The sequence below is a fragment of the Orycteropus afer genome, unplaced genomic scaffold (genome assembly GCF_000298275.1).
Source record: "Orycteropus afer afer isolate SDZICR_OR568_19922 unplaced genomic scaffold, OryAfe1.0 scaffold00003, whole genome shotgun sequence".
Taxonomy (NCBI): domain Eukaryota; kingdom Metazoa; phylum Chordata; class Mammalia; order Tubulidentata; family Orycteropodidae; genus Orycteropus; species Orycteropus afer.
This window is the reverse complement of record NW_006921590.1, coordinates 34,461,120-34,478,569: the sequence shown is the minus strand read 5'-3', so window position 1 is coordinate 34,478,569 and position 17,450 is coordinate 34,461,120. Positions and strand designations below refer to the sequence as shown.

General features: G+C 35.0%; 1 protein-coding gene across 1 annotated transcript in view; it reads left to right on the top strand.

Moving 5' to 3' along the window:
- STAG1 (stromal antigen 1) overlaps positions 1–17,450 on the top strand; it is a 528,154-nt gene that overhangs the window by 314,896 nt on the left and 195,808 nt on the right. Inside the window, exons 7-8 of the mRNA XM_007937169.2 lie at positions 5,812–5,963; positions 8,786–8,859. Coding sequence (XP_007935360.1) covers positions 5,812–5,963; positions 8,786–8,859 — 226 coding nt within the window. The remainder of the gene's footprint in view (positions 1–5,811; positions 5,964–8,785; positions 8,860–17,450) is intronic.

Here is a 17,450-nt window from a genome sequence, read left to right as displayed (position 1 = left end):
GTTCATTTGTTTATTGGCTGCCTTAATATCTTCTTTGGTGATGAGTCTATTGATGCCTTTTGCCCACTTTTTAATTGGATTTTTTGTCTTTTTAATGTTGAGGTGTTGGAATTTTCTGTAAATTTTAGAAATAAACTTAGAATCTTTTGTCAGATATGTCATTGCTGAATATTTTTTTCCCTATCTGTAAGTTCTCTTTTTAGTCTATTGGAAAAGTCTTTTGGTGCACATAAGAATTTAATGTTTAGAAGGTCCCAGTCATGTTGGTTATCTTCTGCTGCTTGTCCATTTTGAGTTATACTTGATAGTTTATCTATGCTATAAATTAGACCCCTAAGTTTCTCCCTATTTTTTCTTTGATGAACTTTATAGGTTTAGTATTCCCATTTAAGTCTTTGATCCATTTGGAGTAAGTTATTGTGGATGGTGTGAGATATGTGTCTTGTTGCATTTTTCTCCAAATGCATATCCAGTTTTGCCAGCACATTTGTTAAAAAGACTTTCTCTTCTCCATTTAATGAATTTTGGCCCTTTTTCAAAGATCACCTGACCACAGGTGGATGGATCTATTTCTGGATTCTCAATTCATTTCCACTGGTCAATGTGTCTGTTGTATGAGTACCAAGTTGTTTTAACTATTCTGACTGTTTAGTAGGTTTTGAGATCAAGGAGTGTGAAACCTCCTACTTTGTTCGTCTTCAGTAGTGCCTTGCTTATCCAAAGTCTGTTTTCTTTCCATATAAAATCAGTGATCGGTTTTTCCATGTCTTTGAAGAAGAGTATTGATGGAATCTAGATTGGGAATGTATTTAATGTATAGATTGCTTTGGGTAGTATTGACATTTTCACTATGTTTAATCTTCTTATCCGTGAGCATGATATGGCCTTCCATTTATGTAGATCTCTCATAGTTTCTTGCAGTAGTATTTTGTAGTTTTCTTTGTGTAGGTCTTTTGTGTTCCTGGTGAGATTTATTCCCAGGTATCTTATCTTTTTGGTAGCTATTTTAAATGGTATTGATTTCCTTATTTCCTTTTCAGAGATCTCTTTGCTGGTGTAGAAGAATCCAATTGATTTTTGTATGTTGATCTTGTAACCTGCCACTATGCTAAATCTTTCAGTAAGTTACAGTAGTTTTCTTGCTGTGTCTCTTGGGTTTTCTATGTATAGGATCATATCATCTGGAAATAGGGATGGTTTTAATTCTTCCTTACCAATTTGGATGCCTTTGGTTTCCCTTTCTTGCCTATTTCCCTGGCTAGGACATCCAATACAATGTTGAATAGAAGTAGTGATAGAGGGCATCCTTGTCCAGTTCCTGTTCACTAGGTGTGGTGTAGTGAGTTGCATGGTATGGCTTTTTTAGCTGTAGTTTTTGTAACTCCCATCACATTACTGGATGGGGCCATGCAAATATCTCTCAACTTGGCTGGGCAGATGGTAGTAATTATTTCCTACAATAAAATTAGCAATTAACTCTGTGGTGGAATTTGCCATGGGCAGCTGAGTAGATGCTTTTAAACTCCTGGTTATTAAAGTCATCAACCTGGAGTGTTTCTGGTGGAGCAGCACCAAGTAAACTGGGAAAGTTCACTCTCTCTCTCAGGTGTGTAGAACTCTGGTGTTGGGATTGGTTAGTTTTACCAATCTGCTAGGCTTGAAATGAGCCCTCCTAGAGGCAGAGGGGGACTTTCACTGTCAGCTGAAAGAGACACTTGGCTTAGAGGGATGCCCAGCTGAAAGAGATATCTGACTGAGGAATGAGACATAGTGGCAGATTTACCTGGCCTACAGAAGGCAGAGGCCAGGCTGAGAGATCAAGGGCCAAAGAGTCGTGTCTTAAGGACACAGGAGAGAGGAAACTGTCTTGATCAAAGAACTGTATCCTGAATGTGTTCTTGAACTTGAATTCTAGCCTGTTGCTTCCCTAATAAACTCCATAATCTCTGAGTTCTGTGTGGCCACTGCAGCAAATTATTGAACCCAGCAAAGAGGTGGTGGGTGCTGCGAGAGAGATGGTTGATGTCAAGGTTGGTGAGAGGGCTAAAGGTGACGGCATGTCTGGCCTCATAGGAACAGGGTTTGTGTGGCTGATGGTGATTCTTTGTTCCTCTTGGGTAGTTAGAGGAGGTCAAAAAGATTCCGCCTCTTTGCCCCTTTAGCCCAAAGGGAATGGTTTCAGTCTCTCTCCATTGAGAATAATGTTGGCTGTTGGTTTTGCATATATGTCCTTTATTATATTGAGCATTGTCCCTTCTATTCCTATTTTGCTGAAAGTTTTTATCAGGAATGAGTGTTGGATTTTATCAAATGTTTTTTCTGCAGTGATTGATATGATTGTGCAATTCTTTTCCTTTATTTTTACTTATGTGATGAATTGCATTGATTTTCTAATGTTGAACCATTCTTGCATACCTGGTATGAATCCCACTTGGTCATGATGTATAATTATTATTATTTTTTTGATATGTTGTGAGAGTCTATTGGCTAAGATTTTGAGGAAGATTTTGCATCTGTATTCATGAGGGATTTGGTCTGTAGTTTTCGTTTCTAGTGGTGTCTTTGCTTGGTTTTGGTATCAGGGTTTTGGTTGCTTCATAAAATGAATTTGAGAGGATTCCATTCTTTTCTGTGTTCTGGAATAGTTTGAGTAGGATTGGTGTCAGGTCTTCTCTGAATGATTGTTAGAATTTTTCTAGTGAAACCATCTAGGCCAGGACTTTTTTTTGTTGGTAATTTTTTTTATGACCTTTTCAATTCTGTCTTTTGTTATTGGTCTGTTCAAGTTTTCTACCTCAGTCAGTGTCAGTTTAGGTTAAGTCATGTGTTTCTAGAAATCTGTCCATTTTTTCTAGGTTTTCAAATTTGTTGGAGTTCAATTCTTCATAATAAGTATCTTGATACTCTTCTTTTTTTTTTTTTCTCTTGGTTTTCTTGTGATGTCACCCATTTCATTTCTTATTGGTGTTATTTGCAGCTTCTCTTTCTTTTCCTTTGTTAGGTTGGCCAGTGTTTTGCCAGTTTTATTAGTCATTTCAAAGAACCAACTTCTAGTCTCATTAATTTTTTTTCTGCTTTCTATTTTCTGTTTCATTTATTTCTCCTTGAATCTTTATTATTTCTTTCTTGCAGTGACTGCAGCCTTTTTTTTCTGCTCTTTTTCTGGTTGTTGGAGATGTTTGGTTAAGGTGTCATTTTGGCTCTTTTTTTTTTTTTTTTTGATGCATGCCTCTATTGCTATAATTGGCCTCTGATCACTGCTTTTGCTATGTCCCAAAGATTTTGGTATGTTGTCTTCTCATTCTCATTTGATTCCAGCAATTTTTTAATTTCCTATTTTATTTCTTCTATTACTCAGTCATTTTTGAGGAAGGTGTTACTCACTTTCCATGCTTTTGCTCTTCTCCTGTTGGTCTTATTAGTATCATTTTTCTTTATAGAATTTATGGTTAACTGATATGTTTCCCCTCCCATATTATCTATTTATTTTCTTATTTTCCTCACTATAACATAGAACCCATGACAAACTTTGTCTTGCTCACTTTTGTGTCCCTAACATCTCAAATATTGCTCAGTATATGTGGGAGTGACAGGTGAATGGTAATGCATTAAATCAGTACTTCATAGCTATCTGTGGTGGAAGAGCAATTTTTAAAATTATACCTGATACTTTTGTAAAATGCAGTAACATGAATTTCCTGATAAATGAAATGCATTTATTATTTAGTATGATATTCAGTAGACATAAAAAAAAAAACTACTGTCAGGTTATTGTAAAAGTGTCTAAATACATTTTGAATTTTGTACTTCTTATAGATAGATACTGACCTATTTGCAAACCAGACGCTGATTAGCACCGCACAAATAAAACATATTCACCATTTTATACTCATTAATTAAAATGTGAAGGCTAAGTGAAGCATTCTTCTCCTTGGTAGACAGGGAGAAGCCACCAAAAAGTACATGTCACAGTATTAAAGCTGATCTCCTGTAAGCATAAAAGCATGTTAATTTAAAAATGGTTGTATGTACTGGTAATGTTAGTAGATTGTAGTAAGTAATCACTCTATATAGGAGTCATTCTTTTTCAGTGGATAAATAAGACATCATAATCTCCAGATTTTACCTATGTCATTAAATTAGAAGTCTCTTTTCAAAGCTGTTAATTTGGTTATATGTTGGTCAGTGATAATGAAAATTTCATTGAAGTTATCTAAAGTTTACACATTTGGAAACATATCAGGCATTAAATATGGCTATATGATAGCTAATAATTTTCTGAAATTTTGTCATCTCACAATGTTGTGTTTGTTCTAGCATGGGTTTGGTTCTTTTGTTTGTTGGTTTTGTTTTGGTCATCTGTGTGTCTGGGATTGGAGGCGGATCACTGCATAATGACAGCTGAGCATCTTGAATACTCTAGATGACTCCTGTCTTTGAGCTTTGCTCTTTTCTTATACAAAATAATTTCAAAAATATTTTTTAACATTCATTGTATAGTCAAATAGTCTGTTAATGACCACATGTAATACTCTCTAGAATCATTAGTTTGCATTTTGAAATGCAAGAATATTTTGCATTTTATTGTTTTCAGACACTATCTCAGGAAAAGAGAACATTTTCATTTAATGTATTTCTGAATGCTCACCAACTTAAATTTGTTTTGAGGGTTTTTCATCTTATATTTTGGCCTATGTGCAGCATCAATCATTATTAACATGGAATTGGCTAAAGTGTAGATACAGTTTTAGAATAACAAACTGAATGTATGTATTTACGATAGGTAGATAGATGGGTAGATAGATAAGTAGGAAGACATGTATGTGTGTTTTTATATATGTAACTAAAGTGAAATAGTGAAAGCTTAAAAGAAATTTATGCTTATTTTTAATTATATGAATATGTTTGCAGATAAATGAAATCCTTTTTCCAAAGCCCTAAAAAATTTTATTTTTGATAACTGAGCATTTGTGTTTTCAGATGCATAACCCAAAAGGAAAAATGGGGGAAACTATTTTACTGGTACAAACTCCTTCTTTTTTTTAATCACTATTTTCTATACTCTTACCATCTCAGTAATAAAAATACACGTGAATGGACAAATGAAAATTTGAGGTTTATGCCATTCCTCTTCCTAAGAGAACTTGAAAGAGAAATTTGTGAATATTCAGTAGGATTTATAAATACAAGTGAACACTTAAAAGTACATTTTTTCTGTGACTGGCAAAGATAGGTCAATTGGAGTTCACAGAATAACTTAATGAAATTAATAAGTTTGGTAGGATTGGTCCTTTTTTCATTGGTCATGGAATTTGACATTCACTGAGGTGAGGAACACAAGAAGACCATCTTTGGAGGTAAAAGTCATAAATTGGGTGTAACAGCCACTTTTGATGCATGTAAGTAAAAGCATTAGAGGAAGCAATTATATACACAGGTCTGATGGGACCGAAGAGGTCTAGGCTTGCATAGCATATTCTCACTAAGTTGTGTATATTTAGGTGATGGGGATAAGTATTGTTGAAGAAGCTACTTAAATCTTTTCTGTATATAATTATTATGAGGCTATTTTTAAGTGAAGAATGTCAGTGGCCAAGCTTTGAGGACTGAGGCAAAGAAACTTATGGTACAGACTAACAAGATGAATTTGTTTTTATAAATTACTTTTTTGTCTTTTGATTTTTTTCAGTTATGCCTGAATTATTTAAAAAAAATCATTATTTCCTTTGCTCATTTGATTTATGCATTAATAATCTGATGGGTCATGGTCTGATTCATAGGTCACTGATAAAGTCTTCCTTTGTTTCATAGCCATGAAGCTCATGACCGCCCTGGTGAATGTTGCCTTAAACCTCAGTATTCATCAGGATAATACACAGAGACAGTATGAAGCTGAGAGAAATAAAATGATTGGAAAAAGAGCCAATGAAAGGTTAGAATTACTACTTCAGAAACGCAAAGAGGTAAGTTAGTTTAATATAACTGTGGGTTTTTATGTTCTTTAAATGTGTAGTAAATATATCATGTTGTTGTCATGAGTCAGTTCTAACTCACAGAGAACCCATGTGCTCAGAGTAGAACTGCTCCATAGGGTTTTCAAGGCTGTGACCTCTCGGAAGCAGGTTGCCAGGCCTGCCTTCCAAGGTATGTCTGGGTGGGTTTGAACCTTCAGCCTTTTAGCTAGGAGTCAAATGCTTAACCATTTGCACCACCCCAAAACAACAACAACAACAAAAAAAAAAACAGGTTCACTGCCATCAAGTCAGATCTGACTCATGGCAATAACTTCTTGGGTTTCCGAGGCAATATTACTACAGACGTAGATTGCTTAATCTTCCTTCCAAGGAGTGGCTGGTGTGTTTGAACTGCCACCCTTCTGGTTAGCAGTTAAATGACTTAGGGACCCATAAATAATTATATCATATTGATTGTGTTTAATTATTTATAAAAGTTTGTGTATATCTTAAATTTTTAAAATAATTCCTTAAATGTTAAATTATTTAATGTCAGAATTTTCAAATTTTTAAATGAGAAAGGTCAGCCAGTCTGATGGTATAAGCAACTCACAGTAAAATATTCACTTTTGGAAGAAGGTGATCTGTGAGTTAGGTAACTCAGATGGGTGGTCAAGCTGTAGACTCAGAGTATTATACATGCCAAAGTTAGAAATAGGGGCCTGGAATGCTACATTTCCAGGAGAAAGCCAAAGACTATATATTAAGTGATGGGTAAGGCATCCTCATGAATAAGGTTGATCCCTGTTTTACCATCGTTCAACCAACTACTTCGGTGAGTAGCAACTGGAATTTTAAAAGCTTGCAAGCAGCCATCTAGATGCAACAAAGGGTCTCTCCTCGTCCAGAGCAAGGAAGAATGAAAAAAACCAAAGATTAGTGGAAACAATTAGTCCAAGCGACTGGTACACCACGCGATCCTCAGCCTATATGACTATGAGACCAGAAGAACTAGATGGTGCCCGGCTACCACTGTCAACCACTCAGAGGGTCCTACAGAGATCCTGGTCAGAGAGGGAGAACAATGTGGAACAAAACTCAAAATCATTTGGGGGCAAAAAAGGGGGTGACCAGGTTTGCTGTGTAATGGAGCCCGTTCGAACCACTGAGACTATGGTCCCTAGCTGCCCTTCAGGTCTGGAACTGAACCCACACCTGTGGCTTCCAGCCAACAGAAGACAGGCATATGAGTTGAACATTTACCTGAGGTGGATACTCTCCTTGGAGAGACCAATCATGGGAAAAAGAAGGGCTGTTTATGCAGAGGGAGACAGCTCTGGGCAGGGGTGCATGGAGGGATGGACACAGGGAAGAGGTGACTGTTGGAAGGAAGTAGGAGGGGAGCTGTTGCATTGGGGTGCATTGTAGTCAATGTCATGAGACAAAGTGTATGTGAACTGCTGTATGGAAAGTAAATTTGCTCTGTAAACTTTCACCCAAATCACACACACACACACACACACACACACACACACACAAAAGACTAGAAAGCAAAAAGTGAAATGATATGAAATGTAAACCTTGTTTAAAAAAAAAAAAGATTGATCCCTGTTTTAAAGTTAAATTTTCACATATGTATTCAAAGTCATTTTAAACTGAGTTTTCTGTAAGAAACACATTAATGTGTCCAATAGGAATAAAATTTTAGATCTACTATGTTAGTCTATCTTTTAATTTGGGGGGAGTGGGAATAAAAAGAATAATAATGCATTACTACTGCCAGTGAGTAATAGATTACAAAGCACAGCAAAACACAACAGACTTAACATTGCATTATTAACCATGCTATATATGAAATATAAGTAAATATTCAAACTATGCATCAGTGCACAGTACTGCTAACCAAAATATATGTTTTCGTTTAAAAGAAAATTTTATGTAATAAATGCAGGGAAAGGTTATGTTTAAAACTTTCAATATGTTTCAGTAATATGAATGATATGCTATGAAAGTATTTCCAAGCTTGTTTCAGTAAAACCTGAAATAAAGAATACAGCAAAAGAATAAGTGTTGGAATTTTATTGCCACATTTATGCATGTAATAAAAGGAAATATTTCCCTGAATATTGCTATATAGCAAATTACAGGACAATTAGAATGGTTAAAACCCACCTTGAATGTAGTTTTGTACAAGGGCCTCTGTTGCTTTAGAGCAGTTAATAAACTGAAACTTTAACTCTGAGCAGTAGGGTTGCCTGAAATATTTGCTATGGTAGTTTATGTTGTTGCTTCATTCTACCATTATTGGTTAGGATCCTTGCTGTGTTCTTTTATACCTCCTATCTTGGAAAATTGGCCTACTGTCAGTAATACAGGCTAATCTGATTCAGAGTGATACATATTTGGATACTTTAGATGAAGTTGAACGTTTCTTGTACAGTGGCAAATGCGGTAATCAAGGTTGGTCCGTTACCAAGGAAGGCAAAACTGGTTTGCACAGAGGAAGCATAGCAAATGCTTTGACCCAAAGCAGATGACATTTTGAGAATAGGAGACTGGCACACCTGGTTGCACCAATCCGTCCTGTTAGTCAGTGTGTAGTATGTGGGAGTAAGAGGAGACAGGATATTAAGTTGGAGAGATTATTTTAAAGCTAGTGTACTAAAGCTTTAGAAATAGTGCAAGTGTACTGGTGATTTCAGACATCTGTTGCACACAGTAAATGAGAAAAGAGATTGATAAATAACCAAAATGGAAATAAGCAAAAATTAAAAACAATTTATCAGTATTTAACTTACATATTTTTTTGTGTGTTTGTTTTTTCATTTCAGCTACAAGAAAATCAGGATGAAATTGAAAATATGATGAACTCTATTTTTAAGGGTATATTTGTTCATAGATACCGGTAAGGGATTTTTAAGAGTCATTGAGAAGATTAACGTAAATAATTATTGCTTATTTGTAGGCCTAGCTGTTTATAAACATCTTACTAATTACTTTTGTTTGTTTGTTCAAAAACAATTTTGGCTATAAAAGCATTATGTCATATATATGGAAAAAATTGCGTCACCACTAGCATTACCACTGCTGCATTCTTCCAGATTCAGAACGTGTAGTTGGAAGTAGCCCATCTGCTTGCATATACACTGATGGAATATTAATTAATAAAATAGCATTAACTTAATGTAGCCTTAATGTGATACCATTGATTATGTTGACATTTGAAAAATTGAATGCCCTATTTCTTTTCTGGAGTAGTTTCATCCATGGACAGATTAGCAAACAGTCTTTTTTAAATACCTCTATGAAGGTGGGATAAAAGAGAACAGAAAGGGGCACCTCTGCAAATAATGCAGTTACTCTCTATTTTCACTTTGTTTACCTTCAGCAATACATGTGAAAGTATTCTCACAGTATTTTTGTCATGATCTTTTGCAAATGAGTTTAGTTTGTCTTTCTTTGATATCTGAAATCTTTTAAAATATAAGTTGCATTATTAAAGAGCATATTTCACAGAGAATTAATGAATTATATACATACATTTGTTAACTTCACTTAATTAAGGGTGAAGTAATGTGTGTAGACAGACATAGAAAATAGGAGCACTGTTTTTAGTCACATTTGAAACTGTGGTTGGCCAGTTTATCTGGAGATTTAGTTACAACAGGAAAATCATTGAAAATGAAGCACATATAACTTAGTTATTTTATTTTAACAGAACTTAAATGCCACTTATTTGGGTACCCTTTAATTTCTCTCAGCAATAGTTTATTTATCATTTTCATTGTACTGGTCTTGCACATCGTTTGTCAAATATGAATATTGTTATAAGTGGTACTGACTTTTCCTTTATTTCAGTTTCCAATGTCTTCATTGTTAGCATATAGAAATAATATGCAATATTGCTAAGCTTACCAATTCCAAAAGCTGATTTATAGATTCTGAAGTATCTGTGATAAGTCATCTGCAAATAAAGACCATTTTGCTGCTGCTTTTCCAATCTGAATGTTTTTATTGCTTATATTATTGCATTGGATGATGAGAGCAGATATCCTTGCATTGTTTGTCATCCTGTGGGCAGTTTTTCACCTTTTAGGCTGATGTTAACTGCAAGTTTTGTTTCTTTGATTATGGGGAAAGTTTACAAAGCTAATTGATTTTCCTTTCAGTAACCCATACACATTATGTTTTGTGACATTTGCTGCAATCCCCACACTGTAACAGCATTTTTCCCTCTTCCTCCCTGTGCCCATCCCTTACCTTTGTTCTTCCTTCCCATCTCCTTCTTCCTTCCTCACTCTATCCCTAGGCAAACGCTGTCCTGTTGATCCCATTTGCTTGCTTGTTCTTAAGAGTATATACTCATACTTATAGGCCTATCATTTGGCTGTTAGTTGAGTCACAGGGCTTAATTTCAGTTCGAAGCTTGAAGAGTGTCTCAGGGCCATAGACTAGAGGGTTCTACCAGTCTTCATCAGACCAGTAAGCCTGGTCTTTATTATGATTTTCAGTTTTCCACATTAGGTCTCAGACCTCTTATTGTGACCCCTTTCAAAGTGATCAGCAATGGTAGCCAGGCACCATCTGCTTGTGGTCTCAGATTCATGGAGGCTAGGGTTCACATGCTCCAGTACTCCTGTGGGCTAATTATTTCCTTGCGTCTTTGATTTTCTTCACTCTTTTTTGCTCTGGATGGGGAGAGACCAATAGTTGGACCTTAGATAGCTGCTCACAAACTTTTAAAATCCTACTCTCTACTCACCAAAGTGGGATTTAGAACATTGTCTTTGTTGACTGTGTTATGCCAGTTGACCTTAGTGGCTCCCAGAATTGTGGTCCTGAATCTTGACACCCAGCAACTCATTCCTGCAAGTGTTTGGTTATGACTAAGACATTTTTCATAACTTTATCCCCTGAATGCTCTTCTATATTCATGGATATATTTGCAGCATAATATAAATATATAGATAGAGATAGCATCTCTGTCAAACCTATGTATATTTGTAGTTATAGTCCCAATCACCTTTCCACCCCTGTTCAGACTGAGTGTCTATGTATCCACTCATAAATTATTGTTACTACTATTATTGCAGGATTTTTTATGTAATAGTATTCACCTTTATTCCCTTTAACTCTTGGGCTCCTCCCTTTGTCTTCCACTGCATTGATCATTTTGTGCTGACCTCTCCCTTATTGTGGATTGCCTTTCCCTTCACCCAAGTTAATATGTATGTACCCTCTAGTTGGTGGTTGCTTTTATAAAATCTACTTAAACAATTTGTTTGTCTTTTTAAGACTTAATCAAGTAGATCAGACAGGTTGGTTTGCAAATGTTAACCCAGTGTTGTGTTCATGGTATAGACTATTAATAAAGTGAATTAAATTGGTAGATTGTCAAACGTTAATGCAGCCTTGAATTTAGGGCTAAAACCCACATAGTTATTTATGATGCATTATCCTTTTCATATATTGTTGAGAGTGTGATTTGGTGAAATTTTCCCTAAGAATTTTTGCATCTACATTGATGAAAGAGATATATTTCTTACTTTTTATTGATGTCTTTGACTGCTTCAAGGGTATCAGGTAACATTGGCCGTGTAGAATAAATTCCAATGTATTCTCTTCTCTTTGGTTTTCTGAAAGAATTTGATAGATTTGGTATTATATCTTCTTCAGATATGAAGCCTGTTACTGGGCTTAGAGTTTTCTTGGTGGTAATGTTTTTAACTACAGAATTTTTTTTTTTTTTTTAAATAGATGTAAGGTTGTTGACATTATCTGTTTCTCTTGAGTGACCTTTGGTAGTTTTGTAAAGAATTAGTACACTCATCTGAGTTGCTGAATTTATGAGCATAAAGTCGTTCATAATACTCTGTTGCTGATTCACCTCATTCATTCCCAATACTGGTAATTTGTGTTTCCCCTCTCTGTCTCTCTGTCTTTAACTGTCTTTGTCTCTCCCTCTCCATTCCCCTTCCTTTCCTCTTTTCCCACCCCCTTTGTAAGGCCAATCAATTTTATTGATTTTTCTCAAAGAACCAGTATTTGGTTACATTGAGTTTCTCCCTTGTTTCTCTCTTTTCAGTTTCATTGATTTCTGTTCTTTATAATTTTCTTATGGTTACTTTGGGTTTTACTTCCTCTTCTCAGGGTGTAACGTACGGTGATTGATTCAAGGCCTTTTTAGTTTGTTTGATTAAAACAAAATTTATTATCTGAGTTTATTGGATTAGGAATCTGGATCCTCCATCAAGGCCTTTTTTTTTTTTTTTTTTTAAATATTGTCATTTACTCCTATAAATTTCCAAGTACTGCTTTAACCATGCCCCCCAAAGTTGGATATGTTGTGTTTCCATTTTTATTCAGTTCAGTATACTTTCTGATTTTCCCATGGTTTGTTTAGAAGTGTGATACTTAGTTTGGAAATATTTGGGAATTTTCCAGTTGATGATTTTTATATTCCATGTGGTCAGAGAATATAACTTTATATGAGTTGAATACTTTTAAATTTTTTGAGCTTTGCCTTACGGCCCACAATATGGTCTATTTTGATCAGTGTTCATTTGCTCAGTAAAAGAATGTTTATTCTGCTTTTGTTGGATGGTGTTTTATGTCAGTTAACTCATATTGGTTGATAATGTTGTTCAAGTCTTCTCTATTCTTGACTGATTTTCTGTCTAATCCAGCAATTACTGAGAGAAGGGTGTTATAGGAGTACTTATTGTATGTTGTGATTCAAGCCTTTTATCAGCTATATGGCTTGAAAAGTTTTTTCCCCAGTCTCTGGCTTCCTTTTCATTTTCTTAGTGGTGGCTGTTGAAGAACAAAAGTTTTCAATTTAAATGAAGTCTAATTTATTACTTCTTTTCCTATGGTCATGCTTTTGGTATTATATCTGTAAAAACATTACCTAACCCAAAGTTTCCTCCTGTGTTTTATTCTAACATTTAATAGTTTCACTCTTCAAGCCTTTGAGCTATTTTTAAATTCTATTTTTATAGTATAATTTTGTGTAAGGATACAAATCCATTTTTGCATATGGTTATACAATTGTCCTAGCACCATTTAGTTTAAGATTACCCTTTCCTCCATTGAATTGCTTTACTACTTTTCTTGAAAAATAATTTACCATAAATGGAAAGATTTGTTTCTGAATTTTCTGATCAATCTAGCCTTAAACCCATACTATGTGTATTGACTATAGGTCTAGAATAAGGTTTTTTTAATTGGATAGTGTAAGTCCTTGTACTGTATTGTTGTTCAAAATTGCCTTGGCTATTCTGTGTCCTTTGCATTTTTATATAAATATTAAGATCAGCTTGTCAATTTTCACATAAAAGCTTATAGGAATTTTGGTGGTGATTGTGATGAATCTATATATCTATTTGGGAGGAATTACCATTTAGCAATATTGAATTTCTAGTCCCTGAATGTAGAATATATAAGAGAAGAAAAATACATATTTATATTTATTTTTATACCCTTTTATATTTGTCCTCTTTTTTTTTTTTTTAACCATTTCTGGTATTCTACATTTTTTCCTAGGGATTTGAAATTACTTCCTGTTACTTCCTTCCAACTTGAAGGACTGCCTTTAATGTTTGTTACAAGGCAAGTCTGCTAGCAACAAATTTTCTGTCTTTATTTATCTGGAAACATCACTAGTTTGACTTCCTTTTTGAAAGATAGTTTTGTTGGATATAGAATTCTTAGTAGACAAGTATTTTTTGTTTTGTTTTGTTTTTGCAACAATGTTGTTATACTGTCTGCTGGCCTTCATTATTTTTGCTAAAAAGTCACACATTGATTCTGTTATTCCCCTGTCTTATGAGTCATTTTTCTTTGCAATTGTCACAATTTCCTTTGGCTTTCAGCAGTTTTCCCATTATATGTCTTAAATGTGAACCTCTTTGTGTTTATCCTATGAAGGTATTGTTAAGCTTCTTGGATTGATATCTTTCAGCATTCATTACAAGTTTTTAACCATTATTTCTCCAAATATTTTTTTGCCCATTCCTCCTTTCTCTGTTTTTAGACTCTTGTTATACACATGCTGATATATTTGATTGTTCCACAGGTCTCTGGGGCTCTCTTCATTTTTCTTCATTGTTTTCTATCTGATTTTTTGCAGATCATTTCTTTTTAACTATATTTGGTTGTTCGTTTCTTCTGCCAACTGAAATAAGATATTGAGGTCATATGGTGAATTCTTCTTTTTTCTTTTTAATTGTGATTTGGCCGAAAGTTTATAGAGCAATTTCATTTTCCATTCAGCAGTTCATACACATTTTGTTTCATGACATTGATTGCAATCCCGGTAATGTAGCAGGTCTCTTCCCACTTCCTCCCTGTGGTTACTTTTCCCTGTCTCTTTCATTCCTATGCATTCCTGCCCTCTGAGCTATCTCCTTGTGTAAATACTGCCCTTCTGATCTCCTGTGGTTGATTGCTCTAAAGAATGTATGTACCTAGTGTAACTGTTCATTGTAGGCCTGTCTGTTGTTAGGCTGGAAGCCATGGGAGTGTGTTCACGTTCCGACTTGAAGGATGACTAGGGGCTGTAGGGTTTTTCACCTGTGTCCATCAAACCAGTAAGCTTGGTCCTTTTTATGATTTTGAGTTTTCTTTCACATTTTTCTCCCACTCTATCCAGGATCTCCTGTTTTGATCCCTTTCCAAAGTGGCTGACAGTGGTAGCTGGGTGCTATCTAGTTCTACTGGTCTCAGGATCATGTAGGTTGAGGTTACATAGTCCAGTAGTCCTTTGGACTAATAGTGTCCATGCATCCTTTTTTTTTTTTTTTAAATGTTTCCATGCATCTTTGATTTTCTTCATTCTTGTTTGTTCTGGATAAGCAGAGACCAATTGTTGCATCTTAGATGCCTGTTCACAAGCTTTTCAGACCCCATTTGATGGCCACCAGAGTAGAATGTAGAACAGTGTTTTTGTGTAGTGTATTATGCCAATGAGCTTAATGTTCCCTGCAACCAAATTTTTCATCTCTGTTATACTTTTCAGTTGCTTATATTTTTTTAATTTCTGTGTATTCATCATATTTCACTAAAGGTTACATTTCCATATTTTCATTTATTTATTCAGGGCTTCATTTCATTATTTTATTATGTTTATTATAGCTGCTTTAAAGTTTTTCCTAAATCTTAAATCTGGGCCTGTTCAGAGTCAGTTTCTGTTGATTGTTTAATTCATGTATATGGATCATACTTTGCTTTTTCTTCTCATGTCTCATAATTTTATGCTAAAAATTGTGCATTTTAGATAATATTTTATAGGGAATTTGGGTTCTGATTTTTTTTTTTTTTCCCCCCTGAGATTTGTTTTTGCTGTTGGGTGTTTTGTCATGTAATAATTTACTTGGTTTTAATCTTGGGACTCTGTCTCTTCTGGTTTTTGTGGTCACTGATGTCTCTGCTAAGGTTTTTTGTTTTTTATTCTCCTTTTCTCCCCATGGATTCTTAGAGATTGCCCCCATGGTTGTATAGCTTCATAGTCAACCAGTGATTGGTCAGGTTTTTTACTTGAACACCTCAAGCCAGTAAGCCTTTTACTTTCTCTGCCAGTGAACCTGAGTGGATAAGGAGCACATTTATAGTTGAAGCAAATTTCATCTCTATCCTTGATTTTACTTTCACCAGGCCCTCTTGAGACTTTTCTTAACTTTGTAGATAAACTCTTTTTCAGCCAGGGATATATAGAGAACATGGGTCCTCTCAGGTTACTCATACATTTGCATATTTGCACTCCTAGCTAGCCATTTATATGTGGGAAAACTTTTCTAGTCACTTTATGACTCTCCCTTTTCCTAGATGTCCCTAATTCACCTATATACTTGACTCTACCCAATTCTACCACATTAGTCCCAAATGTGACTAGCATATTAGGCTAATTCTGTAGAGTTCACTCTTTTTTATTCACATCTTCACTGTGTGTGTTGGTCTTTCATACATGGCTCCCAATCACATCAGCTCCTTTCAGCATCAAAGCTGGTGATTTTCATAAGCATCCTCAACTTTAATAACTACACCTGCTGCTCTGAGTTTTAGGCTATTGGCAGGGATCATTTTTATGCCACAATGCTGTATACTGCCATTATTTTTAACCAGAGTTCAGCAGCTTTTCGTGAATAGAGGTTCCTCAATTTTTTGAGAGGGAGGAGACTTTGATTGATTTCCAGAAATGATTGTTTTTGACCTCTTTATTTTATTTTATTCTTTTTAGTTTTATAATTAATTTTCTGAGAGAGGTTCCCCCCTTATCTTTTTATTGTGATTTGAGTGAAAGTTTACAAAGCAAATTGGTTTTCCATTCAGCAGTTAATACACATTTTATTTCATAGCAGTGATTGCAGTGCTCACAGTGTAATATCACTGTTTCACTTTCTCTGTGTTTACCATTTGCGTTTGTCCTTCTTTCCTGTACCTTCCTGCCTTCTAAACTTTATCCCAGGATAAAAGCTGCTCTTTTGATCTCCTGTGGTCATTTTTTCTAAGTAGTGTGTACCCTTCTAGTGTTAGTGTTTACGTTACAGACCTTCTTATTGTTTGGCTGAAAGTTGATCCACAGAGGTGAGTTCAGTTCCAGGTGTGAAGGGTGGCTATAGGCCACAATCTCGGGGGTTCCACCAGTCTGAGACCAATAATCCTCGTCTTTTTTTTTAATTATTATTTAGAATTTTGTTCCACACTTTTCTCCCACTCTATCCAGGAACTCGTATTGTGGTCCCTTTCACAGTTACAGGTAGTGGTGGCCAGGCACCATCTAGTTCTGATCTCAGGACTGAAGAGGCTGTTGTTTCCTTTCATATCCATTAGTCCTTGGAGCTATTAGTTTCCATGCATTTTGATTTTCTTAATCTTCTTTGCTTCTTACAGAGAGCAGACCAATAGTTTCACCTTAGATGGCCATTCACTAGCTTTTAAGAGAGGATTTTCCAGCCACTTCACTCTGTCATTGCCTCACTTTTATTTTTCAGTTATGTTTTTTTCTCAGTATGGAATTCTAGATTGAAATTTTTACTTTTTTCATTATTTCAAAGTATCAATAAACTATCTCACACTTGCTTATTTTCAACTAGAAAGAAATCTGTTGTCCTGTCTTTCCTCCTTTGTAGTTAATGTGTCCTTTTGTTATGAATGCATTTAAGATTTTCTGTTTATTACAAGTTTTAAGCAGTTCTGTTATAATGTTCTTTAGTGTTGGTTTATGTTTCTTTGTTTTAATCTCTGCCTTGGTTTAGTTTGGTTCCTCTAGCCCCTTTAGCATATGTACTTTATTATAACAACTCTTTTAAAGTTTTTTTTAAAAAAACTAATTTTATCATCTGTGTCATTTCTGGTTCTGTTTGTATTGATTTTTCTCATTTTGGATTTCTTCTCTGCATGCCTGGTATTTTCAATGGATAACAAATATAGTAGTTTTTATTTTGTTGTATACTGCTCAACTTTCTTTTCCTGAATAATTTTGTATTGTTAAAAATA